The sequence below is a fragment of the Scyliorhinus canicula genome, chromosome 23 (assembly GCF_902713615.1).
Source record: "Scyliorhinus canicula chromosome 23, sScyCan1.1, whole genome shotgun sequence".
In the NCBI taxonomy this organism is placed as follows: domain Eukaryota; kingdom Metazoa; phylum Chordata; class Chondrichthyes; order Carcharhiniformes; family Scyliorhinidae; genus Scyliorhinus; species Scyliorhinus canicula.
In genome coordinates this window covers 8,112,278-8,126,732 of record NC_052168.1, presented here as the reverse complement: position 1 = coordinate 8,126,732, position 14,455 = coordinate 8,112,278, and the positions used below count along the sequence as shown (strand labels likewise).

General features: G+C 51.5%; 1 protein-coding gene across 1 annotated transcript in view; it reads right to left on the bottom strand.

Moving 5' to 3' along the window:
• Positions 1-14,455, bottom strand: part of shank1 (SH3 and multiple ankyrin repeat domains 1) — a 194,947-nt gene that overhangs the window by 36,889 nt on the left and 143,603 nt on the right. Inside the window, 1 exon segment of the mRNA XM_038783965.1 lies at positions 11,723-11,847. Within this exon segment, the coding sequence (XP_038639893.1) occupies positions 11,723-11,847 (125 nt within the window).

Below are 14,455 nucleotides of genomic sequence, written 5' to 3'. Positions count from 1 at the left end.
AAAAGTGTCAAACTTAGTAACCTCGCTGAGATCATTCCCCAGGCCACACTGTAGTGTGCTGCACGATTTCCGTCTCCGCAGAGCCCTCCTTACCTGTGGACATTCCCTGGTCGCTACGCAAAGTTCAGTCATGTAATTGTGAACCGGTTTGCAGGAGCGGCAACTGTTCTCTTTCTTGAAGAGAGGGTTCGCGAGCAAACCCTATCCCCTCGGCCCACAGTAGGCTAAAAATGATTATGCTGAACATGGTTGAAAAGCAAACCCCCTGCCCACCCCCACACCGTTCACATGGGCATCGCCACAAGATGGCTTCCCTCGCATACACCGTGGCTGTGAATGTCACGTTGGGTTTTAATCTGAATCGCAGCAAATGCTATCTAATGCTACCTCCGTTGCCTGAACAAAGTGCCACCTCCCAACACGAGATGGCCGTGCAAGATGGCCGTGCAGGATGGCAGTGCAAGATGGCCATGTAAGGTGGTCGTTCAAGATGTCCGTATAAGGTGGCCATTCAAGATGGCCGTGTAAGATGGCCGTTCAAGATGGCCGTGCAAGATGGCCGTGCAAGATGGCCATGCAATGGTGGCTGTGCAATGGTGGCTGTGCAAGATGGCAGTGCAAGATGGCCATGTAAGGTGGTCGTTCAAGATGGCAGTGCAAGATGGCCATGTAAGGTGGTCGTTCAAGATGGCCATGTAAGATGGCCATTCAAGATGGCCGTGCAAGATGGCCATTCAAGATGGCCATGCAATGGTGGCTGTGCAAGATGGCAGTGCAAGATGGCCATGTAAGGTGGTCATTCAAGATGGCCACGTAAGATGGCCGTTCAAGATGGCCGTGCAAGATGGCCGTTCAAGATGTCCATGTAAGGTGGCCATTCAAGTTGGCCGTGTAAGATGGCCGTTCAAGATGGCCGTGCAAGATGACCATTCAAGATGGCCATGCAATGGTGGCTGTGCAAGATGGCAGTGCAAGATGGCCATGTAAGGTGGTCGTTCAAGATGGCAGTGCAAGATGGCCATGCAATGGTGGCTGTGCAAGATGGCAGTGCAAGATGGCCATGTAAGATGGCCGTTCAAGATGGCCGTGCAAGATGGCCGTGCAAGATGGCCGTTCAAGATAGCTGTGCAAGGTGGCCACCAATGCCCATCTGCGCACAGGTAGAAAACCAGTAACATCCCTCTGCTGCGTCCAGACTCAGCTCCCCTCCCTCACGCGGTCATCCTCAGAGACACCGTGAAACTATATTTCATTCTATAAAATACTGCACACGCATTTTGAAACGGGGGAAAGGTGATAAGCAGGAAAGGTGAAGCATTTAATGAAATAGGTTACAGTCTCTGTCTCGCGGATTTGGAGGTGTTGTGTTAACTCCATGGAGCCATTGAGGACGCCTTAAGGATAAATGAAAAGACCCCGTCGCCCACTTAAAAGGAGCTGTGATGTTTTGAGCAGCGTCATCCTTGGTCCTGGCCGCTGCCTAGTCTTGTCACTGGCAATGGCGTCACAGAGTAACACACTCAAACTGCAAATGCAGCCTTGCCAGTGTTATCGCCAGTGACCCCTGACCTCGGTCAGGAGGCCATCTTGTTCTCTTGCAGTCAGAGAACCCGTGGGAGTGCCATTAATAAGCGTTTGCCTCATGAGTAGCAGGTACAGGGACATGATACCACTCGACGCACTCACCCTCCATTCAGCCCCCTCCCTACGGAACAAGCTGACCGCCACGTGCCCATCTCTAAGGCAAAGCAAAGCCCACGGGAATTCGAAAGGCTAAGGTTATCCCGTCAGTTCATTCCCAGTACTCCAAATAAAAGCATCCGGTCACGATTGCATTGCTGATGGTGGGAGCTCCGTCTGAATAAATTGGGTTGCTGCTCTCCCAGCAACATTGAAGCATTTCATTGTCTTAAAAATTCTCTGGGAGGCCCTGGGATCCGTGAAAGGCGCCAGGCAAACGCGGGGGGGTTAGAAGTGGCTCCACGTTCCCCATGTCGACATAAGCGTTTTCCATCTCGCAAGCTCAAGGGCAGCACGGTAGCATTGTGGTTAGCACAATTGCTTCAGAGCTCCAGGGTCCCAGGTTCGATTCCGGCTTGGGTCACTGTCTGTACGGAGTCTGCACATCCTCCCCGTGTGTGCGTGGGTTTCCTCCGGGTGCTCCGGTTTCCTCCCACAGTCCAAAGATGTGCAGGTTAGGTGGATTGGCCATGATAAATTGCCCTTAGTGTCCAAAATTGCCCTTAGTGTTGGGTGGGGTTACTGGGTTATGGGGATAGGGTGGATGTGTTGACCTTGGGTAGGGTGCTCTTTCCAAGAGCCGGTGCAGGCTCGATGGGCCGAATGGCCTCCTTCTGCACTGTAAATTCTCTGATCTATGATCTTGAATTTTCTGTCGAGCGAGGGTTAGAAAAACAGGTCAATCCAGGAGCCAGCTGGTTGAGAAACGAACAGAGGGAAAGCTCTCCTGATTTCTCTGAGGGTTATTTACCCCCCCCCCCCCCCCCCCCCCCCCCCCCGGCAGTGTGCAAGGAATGTATTCGGGCAGATATTGCTCCTGCTGGACTGATGCCAGAGAGGGGACTTGCTCACTCCGCATGACCAGTTCGACTGGCTCATTCTCTTTATTGTTCGTTCCTGGGGCCTTGGCCAGGCCAGAATTTCTTGCCCATCCCGAACTGCCCTCAGGCAGGTGGTGGTGAGCCATCTACGACTGAGTGGCTTGCTCGACCATTTCAGACAGCAATTCAAAGCCAACCGTGGCACTGTAAATCGGGAGTCACACGTAGGCTGGACCAGGTAAGGAGGGGAGTTGTCTCCTTCATGGTCAAACAGTCCAAGCTAACGAGCGCAAAGGCTCACCCACCCCCCCCCGAGTGTCAAAGGCCCGGAGTTATGAGGAAAGAGCGGGTCGCTCTCTGAAGAATAGCTGACCAGGAAACTCTCCTGCTCTTCGCGTCTGCCGTCAAGCGTATCGGAAGGATTTACAGGCCGATAACCAACATGTTTGGCCACGTTAGTGAACGCATCTCCTGTGGCCTTCAAGTCCTGGATTGTGACGTGAACCCTGAACTTCAGGCGCAGAGGTAAGAACGCTGCCCACTGCGCGTCACATCCGCTGTCTCGAACTTTACAGCTGGGAAGGGAAGTTCCTTGGAGACGGCCTTGTGGAGGTTTAAGACAGGTGGGGGTGGGGGGGGGGGGGGGTGGCTACAGAAATGTTTATGTTAAACTAAAGTTCGAGAGTAGGGCTGGAAGGAGCCCAAACAGGTGAAAGTCAAACGAATAGGGGGCAGCACGGTAGCCTTGTGGATAGCACAATCGCTTCACAGCTCCAGGGTCCCAGGTTCGATTCCGGCTTGGGTCACTGTCTGTGCGGAGTCTGCACATCCTCCCCGTGTGTGCGTGGGTTTCCTCCGGGTGCTCTGGTTTCCTCCCACAGTCCAAAGATGTGCAGGTTAGGTGGATTGGCCATGATAAACTGCCCTTAGTATCCAAAATTGCCCTTAGTGTTGGGTGGGGTTACTGGGTAATGGGGATAGGGTGGCGGTGTTGACCTTGGATAGGGGGTAGGGTGCTCTTTCCAAGAGCTGGTGCAGACTCGATGGGCCGAATGGCCTCCTTCTGCACTGTAAATTCTATGAATGGAAGGAAATTCTTCTTCCTGTGAAGATTAACCAATTCGCGTGAAGGTGATGTTCTTCCCCTGATTAAATAGACGCGACAATGGAGACGGGGCGCGTTATCTCTGGGGAAGAGTGACTGAAGATGGGCTGCATGGCCTTCCTCATCTGTAATTACCTCATACGCTGGAGAAAAATGGCGACCTAGGAGAGAGGGGGCTGTCGGGGAGAAGAGGGGGGAGGGGTTCCCCGAGGGTTGCCACAGAAACAACAGCTAGCCCGGGTCAGGAGAGGGAGCGAAAAGAGAGAGAGAGAGGCAAAGCTGAAGACACCAGTTGGTGGATGAACACATCCTCCATCAAACGCAAGGCCCCCGTGGAGTCTGGAGTCATCGTTCCTCATGAATGTGCAGCTGTTGTGGAAGCAGACTGAGAATTTTATATGAACGCCGGCTTTGCACAGGCCCTGCTTGGAGCCAGGCGAACAGTTTTGAGAGGGGTTGACATTGGGCGCCGTCAAGGGTGTTGTTACTCATTGTCAGGGTGGGCGTGGAGATGGCGAGCACAATGAGAGCAATCCAACATGCTCGTCGCACAGATGGGGCCCCAGGAGCGAGCGCCATGCCTGGCCTGACTCAAGCGATCAATCAGATGCCATCTGCTCCTCTTTGTGAGCAAGCGCCTGCTTACCTTGAGCCAAGGACTCATATGGCACCGGTGAATGCCGAAGCAAGCCCCACTCTCTCCCTCAGCTGCGGTTTCACAGGTGCTGGAGGTGGGCCCTTCGCCAGTCCGCTCCGCGACTTTGCCCCGTGATTGACAGTGCCTTGACAGGTGAACGTCAGTGGCAGGCAACGTCCACCATCACACTCTCTCCCACCGCCCCCTCCACCCCACCCCCCCACCCCCACTCCATTCATCCTGAGCACACAGGAAGCTTGGTGAGAGGGCCAAATGGGGAGGCTGTGGCGTTGTGGTATTGCCACTGGACTAGTAACCCAGAGACCCACGGTAATGTCCTGGGGGACCCGTGTTCGAATCCCACCAGGGCGGATGGTGAAATTCTAATTCAATAAAACTCTGGAATTAAAAGTCTAAATGATGACCATGAAACCATTGTCAATTGTTGTTATAAAAGAAAAGTGGGCCAAATTGGCACTATCGAGGCAGCAGATCTGCCACAATCATAGGGCCCTGTCCGACTCAACCTTTGCCTCAGGTGACAGGGTTAGATAGCTGGGCCTGCCAACCACAGAAGCAGATCCAAGGCAGTCGCGAAAGTGGGCGAGTGCCAAGGCAGGCGATCGGAAGGCCTGTCTTGGCTCTTTGGGCCTTACTCTCAGTTGTTGTTAGATGTTGTGAGGCTCCGCTGCCCTCTTCACACTACCTCACCACCCCCCAAGCCAATTCGTGCCCTCACCTACTCCGCACTTTGCCCTCATACTCTATGCCTTCCATATCAATTCACCCTTATCAATAGCTCCTCATAACTCCACCCACCTCTGTGCCAAGTCATGCCCCCTCCCCACCCCATGCCCTCTATTAGCCTCATGCCAACTCTATGCCAACTCATATCCTAACCCCTGTGCCACCACAAACTCTCCATGCCACCTCAATAGCCACCCACCCAGTATCCACCATGGATCTCAGGAGCCATGTGAAGATGAAAAATATAAAATTCTAACATCTAATGCAGTTCTCACACTCATAGGCAATTGATAAATGAAAAGAGCTCCCATGCATAAATCCCATTCAAAGCCTATAAATCTCACGTGATTAATTGCTTATTAAAAAAAAACGTGATTCAGAATGCACATCAAAGACAGCTAATCGGTTAATTGCCTCTGTAAACTGTCAACCAAACTGAACTCAAAACCCCAGCGGAGATAATTGTAGCTTTTGAAACTCAGCCAAGCATGCATAACAACATAATAATAGCCCTTGGGAAACGTCAGCAAAGCCTTTGTTGAAACTGTATGGACACATAATATTTTTTTCTAATGTACACCAGATGGTCTGTCAATCAAAGCAGTCAAAGTGATTGTTTTCTAAATGTTGCTGACAGCTTAAGCCTGTTTTTTTAATGTTTAAAAAATGAGAGATTTTTTAAAAAAGGCAGATCAAGACACGTAAACACACCGTACGCACCTTTCAAGGCTGTTTCCCTCTCTTCCATCAATTCAAGGCTCACACACTACGAGTTAAGACGTTTGGAGCAGTGCAAATGGGGCCTGTTTGAACATGGCACTGACTTCAGACGGCCCTGTTGAGTTCATGTTTCGCTCATGCGTGAATCAGATTTCCTGATTTCAGGAAGCCCTGTGCCAGCAGCGATGGACACGGGATTCGCACTCACATACATTTTGCTTGCTAATTCCCTTCCTGGAAATCTGCCTTGGACTCTGTGGGAGATGAACGGAATGATTCTTTATGGCTCTATTGAGTGTGGTTGCGTGTGGGAGATCTGGACGGCAGGTAACTTGGGAATCATGACTAAAAATGGAGATGGAGCTCATCCAGCTGGTAGGGGCAGGGGGAAGCTAATTGCACCCTTGAGCCTGGTTTGTTATTCAATCGGAATCATGGGTGGATCGAGAACTCAACTTCATCTCCCCAGCTTGATTTCCAACCCCTTAATATTCTTCCATTCCAATTCTCCTTCCGCACCTAGTGGGGCACTAAAGCAGGCTTTTGCCTGTTTCCATAGCGAGTAATTCCTGGAACATGTCGCTAGTCTGTCGCCAGGGGCTGATAGCTTTGGGGGGGGCGCCACTTCACATCAAGCGCAGCTGACCAGGAGTCTCTCCCGCTCTTACCGCCAGCCATTGGCGTGTTTGGAAGGATTTTGCAGCTTGGCGCACTCAACCTGTTTGGCCACGTTTTGAACGCACTTTCCTCGGCCATCCAGTCCTGGGCTGGGACTCGAACCCGGATATTCCGGCTAGGAGGCAGAGACGCTAACCCGTTGCGCCACCCAGACCTCCAGCGTGGCGCCCTTACCCAGCGGAAATTCAACAATTTCAGTTTTGAGATTTTCGATTGACGGCGCCAACCCCAAAATAATTTAAGGATGTGCCCACTTGTCTGGAACAGCCAGTCCCCTTGCCCCCACCAACCCAACTTCCCATCCCCTACACAAGGGAGGGAATGGTTTCTTCCCATCTGTCCCCGCAAATCCTCTAATCTCCCAAAACAGTTTGACGAGATCGGCCCTCTGTGTGGTATTATCATAAATGTAAGGACTGCAGTGGTTAATGAAATGTCCAGATCAGCCACTAGATGGAGCTGGAGTTACAAGTATATAAGACATCGATGCTAAGCCTTGTGGGGAAAGAAGTGTAGGAGTTAACTGGAGACAGTCAGAAGGAAAGATAGTGTGAGTGAGAGCAGATCAGAGTTTATAATAGTGCAGTGATTAGGGCATCACGGTAGCACAAGTGGATAGCACTGGGGCTTCACAGCGCCAGGGTCCCAGGTTCGATTCCCCGCTGGGTCACTGTCTGTGCGGAGTCTGCACGTTCTCCCCGTGTCTGCAAGGGTTTCCTCCGGGTGCTCCGGTTTCCTCCCACAGTCCAAAGACGTGCAGGTTAGGTGGATTGCCCATGATAAATTGCCCTTAGTGACCAAAAGGTTCAGAGGGGGTTATTGGGTTACAGGGATAGGGTGGAAGTGAGGGGTTAAATGGGTGGGGGCAGACTCGATGGGCTGAATAGCCTCCTTCGGTACTGTATGTTCTATGTTCCAGTTGTATGTGAGTGTAGATTATATGTTAATTATCAACTGTGTATTATTGAGGAGTACGTGTCGAATCCAAATTAGTAGTGTTAAAAATTTATAGCTTTGTTCAAGTTCAAGCTATTTTATGGTCTTTATGAACACTACACCAACCATCCTGAATTAAGCAACACAAAGAACTCCAAACTCTGTGTTAGAACATAGAACATAGAACAGTACAGCACAGAACAGGCCCTTTGGCCCTCAATGTTGTGCCGAGCCATGATCACCCCACTCAAACCCACGTATCCACCCTATACCCGTAACCCAACAACTCCCCCCTTAACCTTACTATTAGGACACTACGGGCAATTTAGCATGGCCAATCCACCTAACCCGCACATCTTTGGACTGTGGGAGGAAACCGGAGCACCCGGAGGAAACCCACGCACACAGGGGGAGGACGTGCAGACTCCACACAGACAGTGACCCAGCCGGGAATCGAACCTGGGATCCTGGAGCTGTGAAGCATTTATGCTAACCACCATGCTACCCTGCTGCCCCCATCCCTCAGTGCCCCCCTCCCCCCAGAAGGTGTTGATGGAGACACTCCAGGAGAACACCCCTGCTCTTCTTCCAAGGGATCTTTAATATCCCCCTCCAAAGGCAGATGGATGGGGCTTTGATTTGAAGTCCCATTTGAAAGGTGGCACCTCTGACTGCCGCACTCCCTTGGTACGGCGCTTTAGAGCCAACCAAGAACGAATGTTCAACGGGTGTCAGGATGGTCTGAGGCACCAGCCTCAAGGGGTAAAGTGTACAGTGAACGGTAGAACTCTCAAGAGTATTGACAGTCAGAGAGATCTTGGTGTCCAGGCCCACAGGTCACTGAAAGGGGCAACACAGGTGGAGAAGGTAGTCAAGAAGGCACACGGCATGCTTGCCGTCATTGGCCGGGGCATTGAGTATAAGAATTGGCAAGTCGTGTCGCAGCTGTACAAAACCTTAATAAGGCCACACTTGGAGTGTAGTGTTCAATACTGGTCACCACACTACCAGAAGGATGTGGAGGCTTGAGAGAGGCTGCAGAAGAGATTTACCAGGATGTTGCCTGGTACGGAGGGCATTAGCTATGAGGAGAGGTTGAATAAACTTGGTTTGTTCTCACTGGAACGACGGAGGTTGAGGGGCGACATGATAGAGGTCTACAAAATTATGAGGGGCATAGACAGAGTGGATAGTCAGAGGCTTTTCCCAGGGTAGAGGGGCCAATTACCAGGGGGCATAGGTTTAAGGTGCGAGGGGCAAGGTTTAGAGGAGATGTACGAGGCAAGTTTTTTACACAGAGGGTAGTGGGTGCCTGGAACTCGCTGCCAGAGGAGGTGGTGGAAGCAGGGACGATAGTGACATTTAAGGGGCATGTTGACAAATACATGAATAGGATGGGAATAGAGGGATACGGACCCAGGAAGTGCAGAAGATTTTAGTTTAGACGGGCAGCATGGTCGGCGCAGGCTTGGAGGGCAGAAGGGCCTGTTCCTGTGCTGTACTTTTCTTTGTTCTTTGTTCTAAAGAATGGGTTTTCGAGTTTCTGGAGCACGACGTGAACCGACGACCTTCAAACTGAAAGGCGGGATGGCTAACAGCGGTGCAGCACTACCGAATTCAGAATGGAGCCCCAGGAAATCTTGTTTATAAATTATTCCTTCCTGGAACGTGAGTATTCCTGGCAAAGCCATCAGTTAGTGCCCATCCCTCAGTGCCCCCCTCCCCCCAGAAGGTGATGAGACACCTTCCTGAACCGCTGCAATCCACGGGTTCACCCAATCGTGTGGTGTTATCATGATATCAAACACCAATTGGTCATAAGGGATTGTGTGGACACAGTTGTGGATTCATTTATTTACAATAAATGAATTGTGTGGGTGTGTGTGTGTGTGGGTCTATGTACATGTCTTTGTGAGTGCATGAGTGTGTATGTGTGTGTGGGTGGATGTCTTTGTGAGTGTGTGTATGGGTGCGTGGGTGTGTGTGTGTGTGTGTGGGTGGGTGGGTGTGCGTGGGTGTGTGTGATTGTGTGTCTATCTGCGTGTGGGTATGTCTGTGAGTGTGTGTGAGTGCGTGAGTGTGTACGTGTGTGTGGGTGGATGTCTTTGAGAGTGTGTGTATGGGTGCATGTGTGGGTGGGTGGGTGTGTGTGTGTGTGGGTGGGTGGGTGTGCGTGTGTGGGTGTGTGTGATTGTGTGTCTATCTACGTGTGGGTGTGTCTGTGAGTGTGTCTGTGAGTGTGTGAATGTGTATGTGTGTGTGTGGATGTCTTTGTGAGTGTGTGTGTGTGTATGGATGTGTGTGGGTGGGTGTGTGTGATTGTGTGTCTATCTGCGTGTGGGTATGTCTGTGAGTGTGTCTGTGAGTGCGTGAGTGTGTACGTGTGTGTGGGTGGATGTCTTTGAGAGTGTGTGTATGGGTGCATGTGTGGGTGTGTGTGTGTGTGTGTGGGTGGGTGGGTGTGCGTGTGTGGGTGTGTGTGATTGTGTGTCTATCTGCGTGTGGGTGTGTCTGTGAGTGTGTCTGTGAGTGCGTGAGTGTGTATGTGTGTGTGGGTGGATGTCTTTGCGGGTGTGTGTATGGGTGCATGTGTGTGTGTGTGGGTGGATGACTTTGTGAGTGTGTGAGTGTGGGTGGGTGTGTGTTGGTGTGTGTGTGTGTGTGTGTGTGTCTATCTGCGTGTGGGTGAGTCTGTGAGTCAGCGTATGAGTGTGGATGTGTGCCTGTGTGAGTGTGTGTCTGTGACTGTGTGTGGGTATGTGGCTGTGTGATTGTACGGGTGTGTGAGTGTGTGTATGTGTCTGTGAGTGTGCGTGTGTGTCTGTGAGTGAGTGTGTGTGTGTCTTTGTGAGTGTAAGCGTGAGTGTGTGTGAGTGTGTCTAGCCTCAGGTGACTGTCTGTGTGGAGTTTGCACATTCTCCCCGTGTCTGCCTGAGTTGTGCTCCGGTTTCCTCCCACAGTCCAAAGATGTGCAGGTTAGGTCGGAATATGTGGTTAAGGGGATAGGGTGGGGGAGCGGGCCGAGGTAGGGTTCTCTTTAGGAGCGTCGGTGCAGACTCGATGGACAGATTGGCCTCCTTCTGCACCGTAGGGGTTTTATGGATTATAAATGGCACTAGCGTTTTATTCCAGGTATATGAACTGAATTTAAATTCCCCCAGCTGCCATGCTGGAGGTTTCAACCCAGAGTGCTTACTCTGCGCCTCTGGCTTACGAGTCTGGGTGCGTAACCATTCTGCTACCGACTCCCTCTGTGGACAGCGTGAATTGTCGGACGGTTAGTGTGGAGGAGGAGTCTCGTTTCCCCTCCTCAATGAACACAGGTGGACCGAGTTGGAATTCACTTCCTCTGGCATCAGACAGCAGGACCAGCGACACAAACATATGAGAAAGGCCAATGTAGGGCCACTGAGCTGAGATGTTAATTCCAGACCCTACCGCAGATGCTCCCTGACGCTGCCGAGGGTTGCCAGCTTTTTCCGGTTTCTCTCGCATTATATTAAACCATGAAACGTAAATTTATTTTCAATTCGTTCTTGACATGCGGGTATCGCTGGCAAGGCGAACCCACCACCAGTTGCCCGAGCTGACATGCGACACCTCACAGGGCCGCAGAATCAACCATGTCGGTGTGGGACTGGAGCTACCTTGTCGGCCAATTGGCGACGGCTATTGTTCTTCCTATTCACTCATTCGACGTGGGGTTCGCCCATCCCCTCACGTGTCTCGCTCGGCCAACTCAGAAGGCATTCTTAGGCCTCAACCGCGTTGCTGAGGGTCTGGAGTCACACGTAGGCCAGACCGGGTAAGGACGGCAGATCTCCCTCCATATTGGGCCTAAATTCCGGGCTTTAGAAGTTTTGAGTTCAAATGTCACCATTGGTCGTGGTTGGGATTTGATCCCGGGTCCCCAGAGCATTACCCTGGGTCTCTGGATTACTCTGGCTCTCTGGTTCAGTGACAGTCCTACCAGTACCACCCCACCCCCCCCGCTCCCCGAGTGAAGTGGTTATCAATGACGAACTGAGAATTTCTTGGCCCCTTTCAGTGATACCAGCTGTTTCCTCCCTGCGTTATTGTGACGTCTCATCAGACTAGGCCCCAGGTCCAGGAACAAAGACTCCACGGTAACCAAGGCGAGCAGGACGTTGAGTTGAGAGCACCAGTTTTTAAAAAATAAATTCCCCATTTCAAATGAGAACAATTTTCTCGCAATAACCTACAGGCCCAGATTCAGCCCACACTCTGAGCATCGCGACAGCGTCCACTCAACACGGACACTATCGACCACAAAGTAGACACAAGCAATGGTCAGGAGGAGAGAAAGCCAGCACTAACCTCGATCAGGAAGTCGCCCATCCGTAGACCTGCCCTCCAAGCCACTCCGCCCTCATCCACTGACTCAAGGTACTGAAGTGCGGGGAAGGCCGGTGTCGGCGTGAACTCCTCAATGGGTGTCTGGGCTGGAAGGAGACGGACATCAAGCTCAGTAAAGCACGCATTGCAGAGAAACCGCCATTACTGACACAGCATCGAAGGAGCATGGGTGGGTGGGCTGGGTCTTACCTGCCACTTTAACCGGGTTCTGTGCTTGACTCTGCCCTAGAACCGAGCCTTGCCACAGGAGCACTGGGTGATGACTAGAGGAGATTGAAGGATTCCCCCCAGACACTGCATCTTGCGATTACTGGGCTGATGTCATTACGTTGTGAATCTTTGTTACATTTGGCATTTTTGTTGGCAAGTTGTCAGCTCAGGGTAATGGAATGGAACACTAACTGTTTCAGGCATCTTCAAACTCCCACGACAGGTACAGCACGGGGTTAGATACAGAGTAAAGCTCCCTCTACACTGTCCCCATCAAACACTCCCAGGACAGATACAGCACGGTGTTAGATACAGAGTAAAGCTCCCTCTTCACTGTCCCCATCAAACACACCCAGGACAGGTACAGCACGGGGTTAGATACAGAGTAAAGCTCCCTCTACACTGTCCCCATCAAACACTCCCCAGGACAGGGACAGCATGGGGTTAGATACAGAGTAAAGCTCCCTCTACACTGTCCCCATCAAACACACCCAGGACAGGTACAGCACGGTGTTAGAGACAGAGTAAAGCTCCCGCTACACTGTCCCCATCAAACACTCCCAGGACAGGTACAGCACGGGGTTAGATACAGAGTAAAGCTCCCTCTACACTGTCCCCATCAAACACTCCCAGGACAGGTACAGCACGGGGTTAGATACAGAGTAAAGCTCTCTCTACACTGTCCCCATCAAACACACCCAGGACAGATACAGCACGGGGTTAGATACAGAGTAAAGCTCACTCTACACTGTCCCCATCAAACACTCCCAGGACAGGTACATCACGGGGTTAGATACAGAGTAAAGCTCACTCTACACTGTCCCCATCAAACACTCCCAGGACAGGGGCAGCACGGGGTTAGATACAGAGTAAAGCTCCCTCTACACTGTCCCCATCAAACACTCCCAGGACAGGGGCAGCACGGGATTAGATACAGAGTAAAGCTCCCTCTACACTGTCCCATCAAACACACCCCGGTAAGTTTGATCCAGAATAGAACTTCTCATTTGCCTCAAAAACCTCTCAACCCCGAATCCTAAACACACAGCGTCAAACGAATTCCTTGTCTTTAAGACAGAGATAGATAGGTTCTTGATTAATAAGGAATCAGGGTTATGGGGGGAAGACAGGAGAATGGGGATGAGAAACATATCAGCCATGATTGAATGGAGGAGCAGACTCGATGGGCTGAGTGGCCAAATTCTGCTCCTATGTCATATGGTTTTCACCAACAACCAACATGTGACCTTTCTAAGTGGTGGTGGCAATTCGGATCCAAAGTTTAGTCAAACGGAGTTGGACCATTGAAATAGAAATGATGCGCTTGCTCCCTTCCTTCAGAGGGAGAGACACAGCGGTTTCCTGGTTTGCCAATTTGCATTTCCACTGCAGGCAATGGTGCAATAACCATGGAAGGCAAGCACGACCCAAGCATAAAGCCAGTGTGAGAGGATAACTTCCCTTATAATCAGAACTAAGCCATTCAGTCCATCGAGTCAGCACCGACCCTCCGAAAGAGGTCAACTCCCCCAGCCACCCCGCCCTATCTCCGTAACCTACCCTGCACATCCCTCAGCAATAAGGGGCAACTGATCATGGCCAATCCACCTAACCTGCACATGTTTGGACTGCGGGTGGAAACCGGAGCACCCGGAGGAAACCCACGCAGACACGGGGAGAACGTGCAAACTCCACACAGTCACCCGAGGCTGGAATTGAATCCGGGTCCCCGGCGCTATGTGTCGGCAGTTTGCAGAGAGAAGTTAGGGAGCGGGCCGCAATAGATTCTGAGCTGAGTTAGACAGGTGTTTTTAGAGTACCCAATTATTTTATTTTCCAATTAAGGGGCAATTTAGCGTGGTCAATTCACCTGACCTGCACATCTTTGGGTTGTGGGGGCGAAACCCACGCAGACACGGGGAGAATGTGCAAACTCCACATGGACAGTGACCCAGGGCCGGGATCGAACCTGGCTCCTCGGAGCCGCAGTCCCAGTGCTAACGTGCCACCCTTAGACAGATTTTTAATTGACAAGCAAGTTGAGGGTTATGGGGACGGAGAGGAAAGTGGAGCTCAGGCCACAATCAGATCAGCCATCATCTTAACGGGAATAACGGGACAGGCTCAAGGGGCCGAATGGCCCACTCCTGCTCCTATTTCTTATGTTTTAATGTTAGCGAGGGTCTCAAACTCGCCACCTTACATTATGTTTCTGCTGTTGATTGCTGTCATAGAAAATTCTATCAATACCCCTTCCTTGATACCCACTCCAGCCTTACCCGCACTCCATCCTCATACAGAATAAATTGGCGCAAGTTGGACCTAGAATTGCCTCAATATTTCCTCACAACGGGAAAGGCACCGTTGCCATTTTCCCCAACCCCCTTCCACTCAAGGGAAAATCTTTGGCGCTCGTAAGGAGGCACTTGGCACCAGCCTGCCACCCTGGGAGGGCAGCAAGACGCCTTGCCGCTGCCGGCTCAC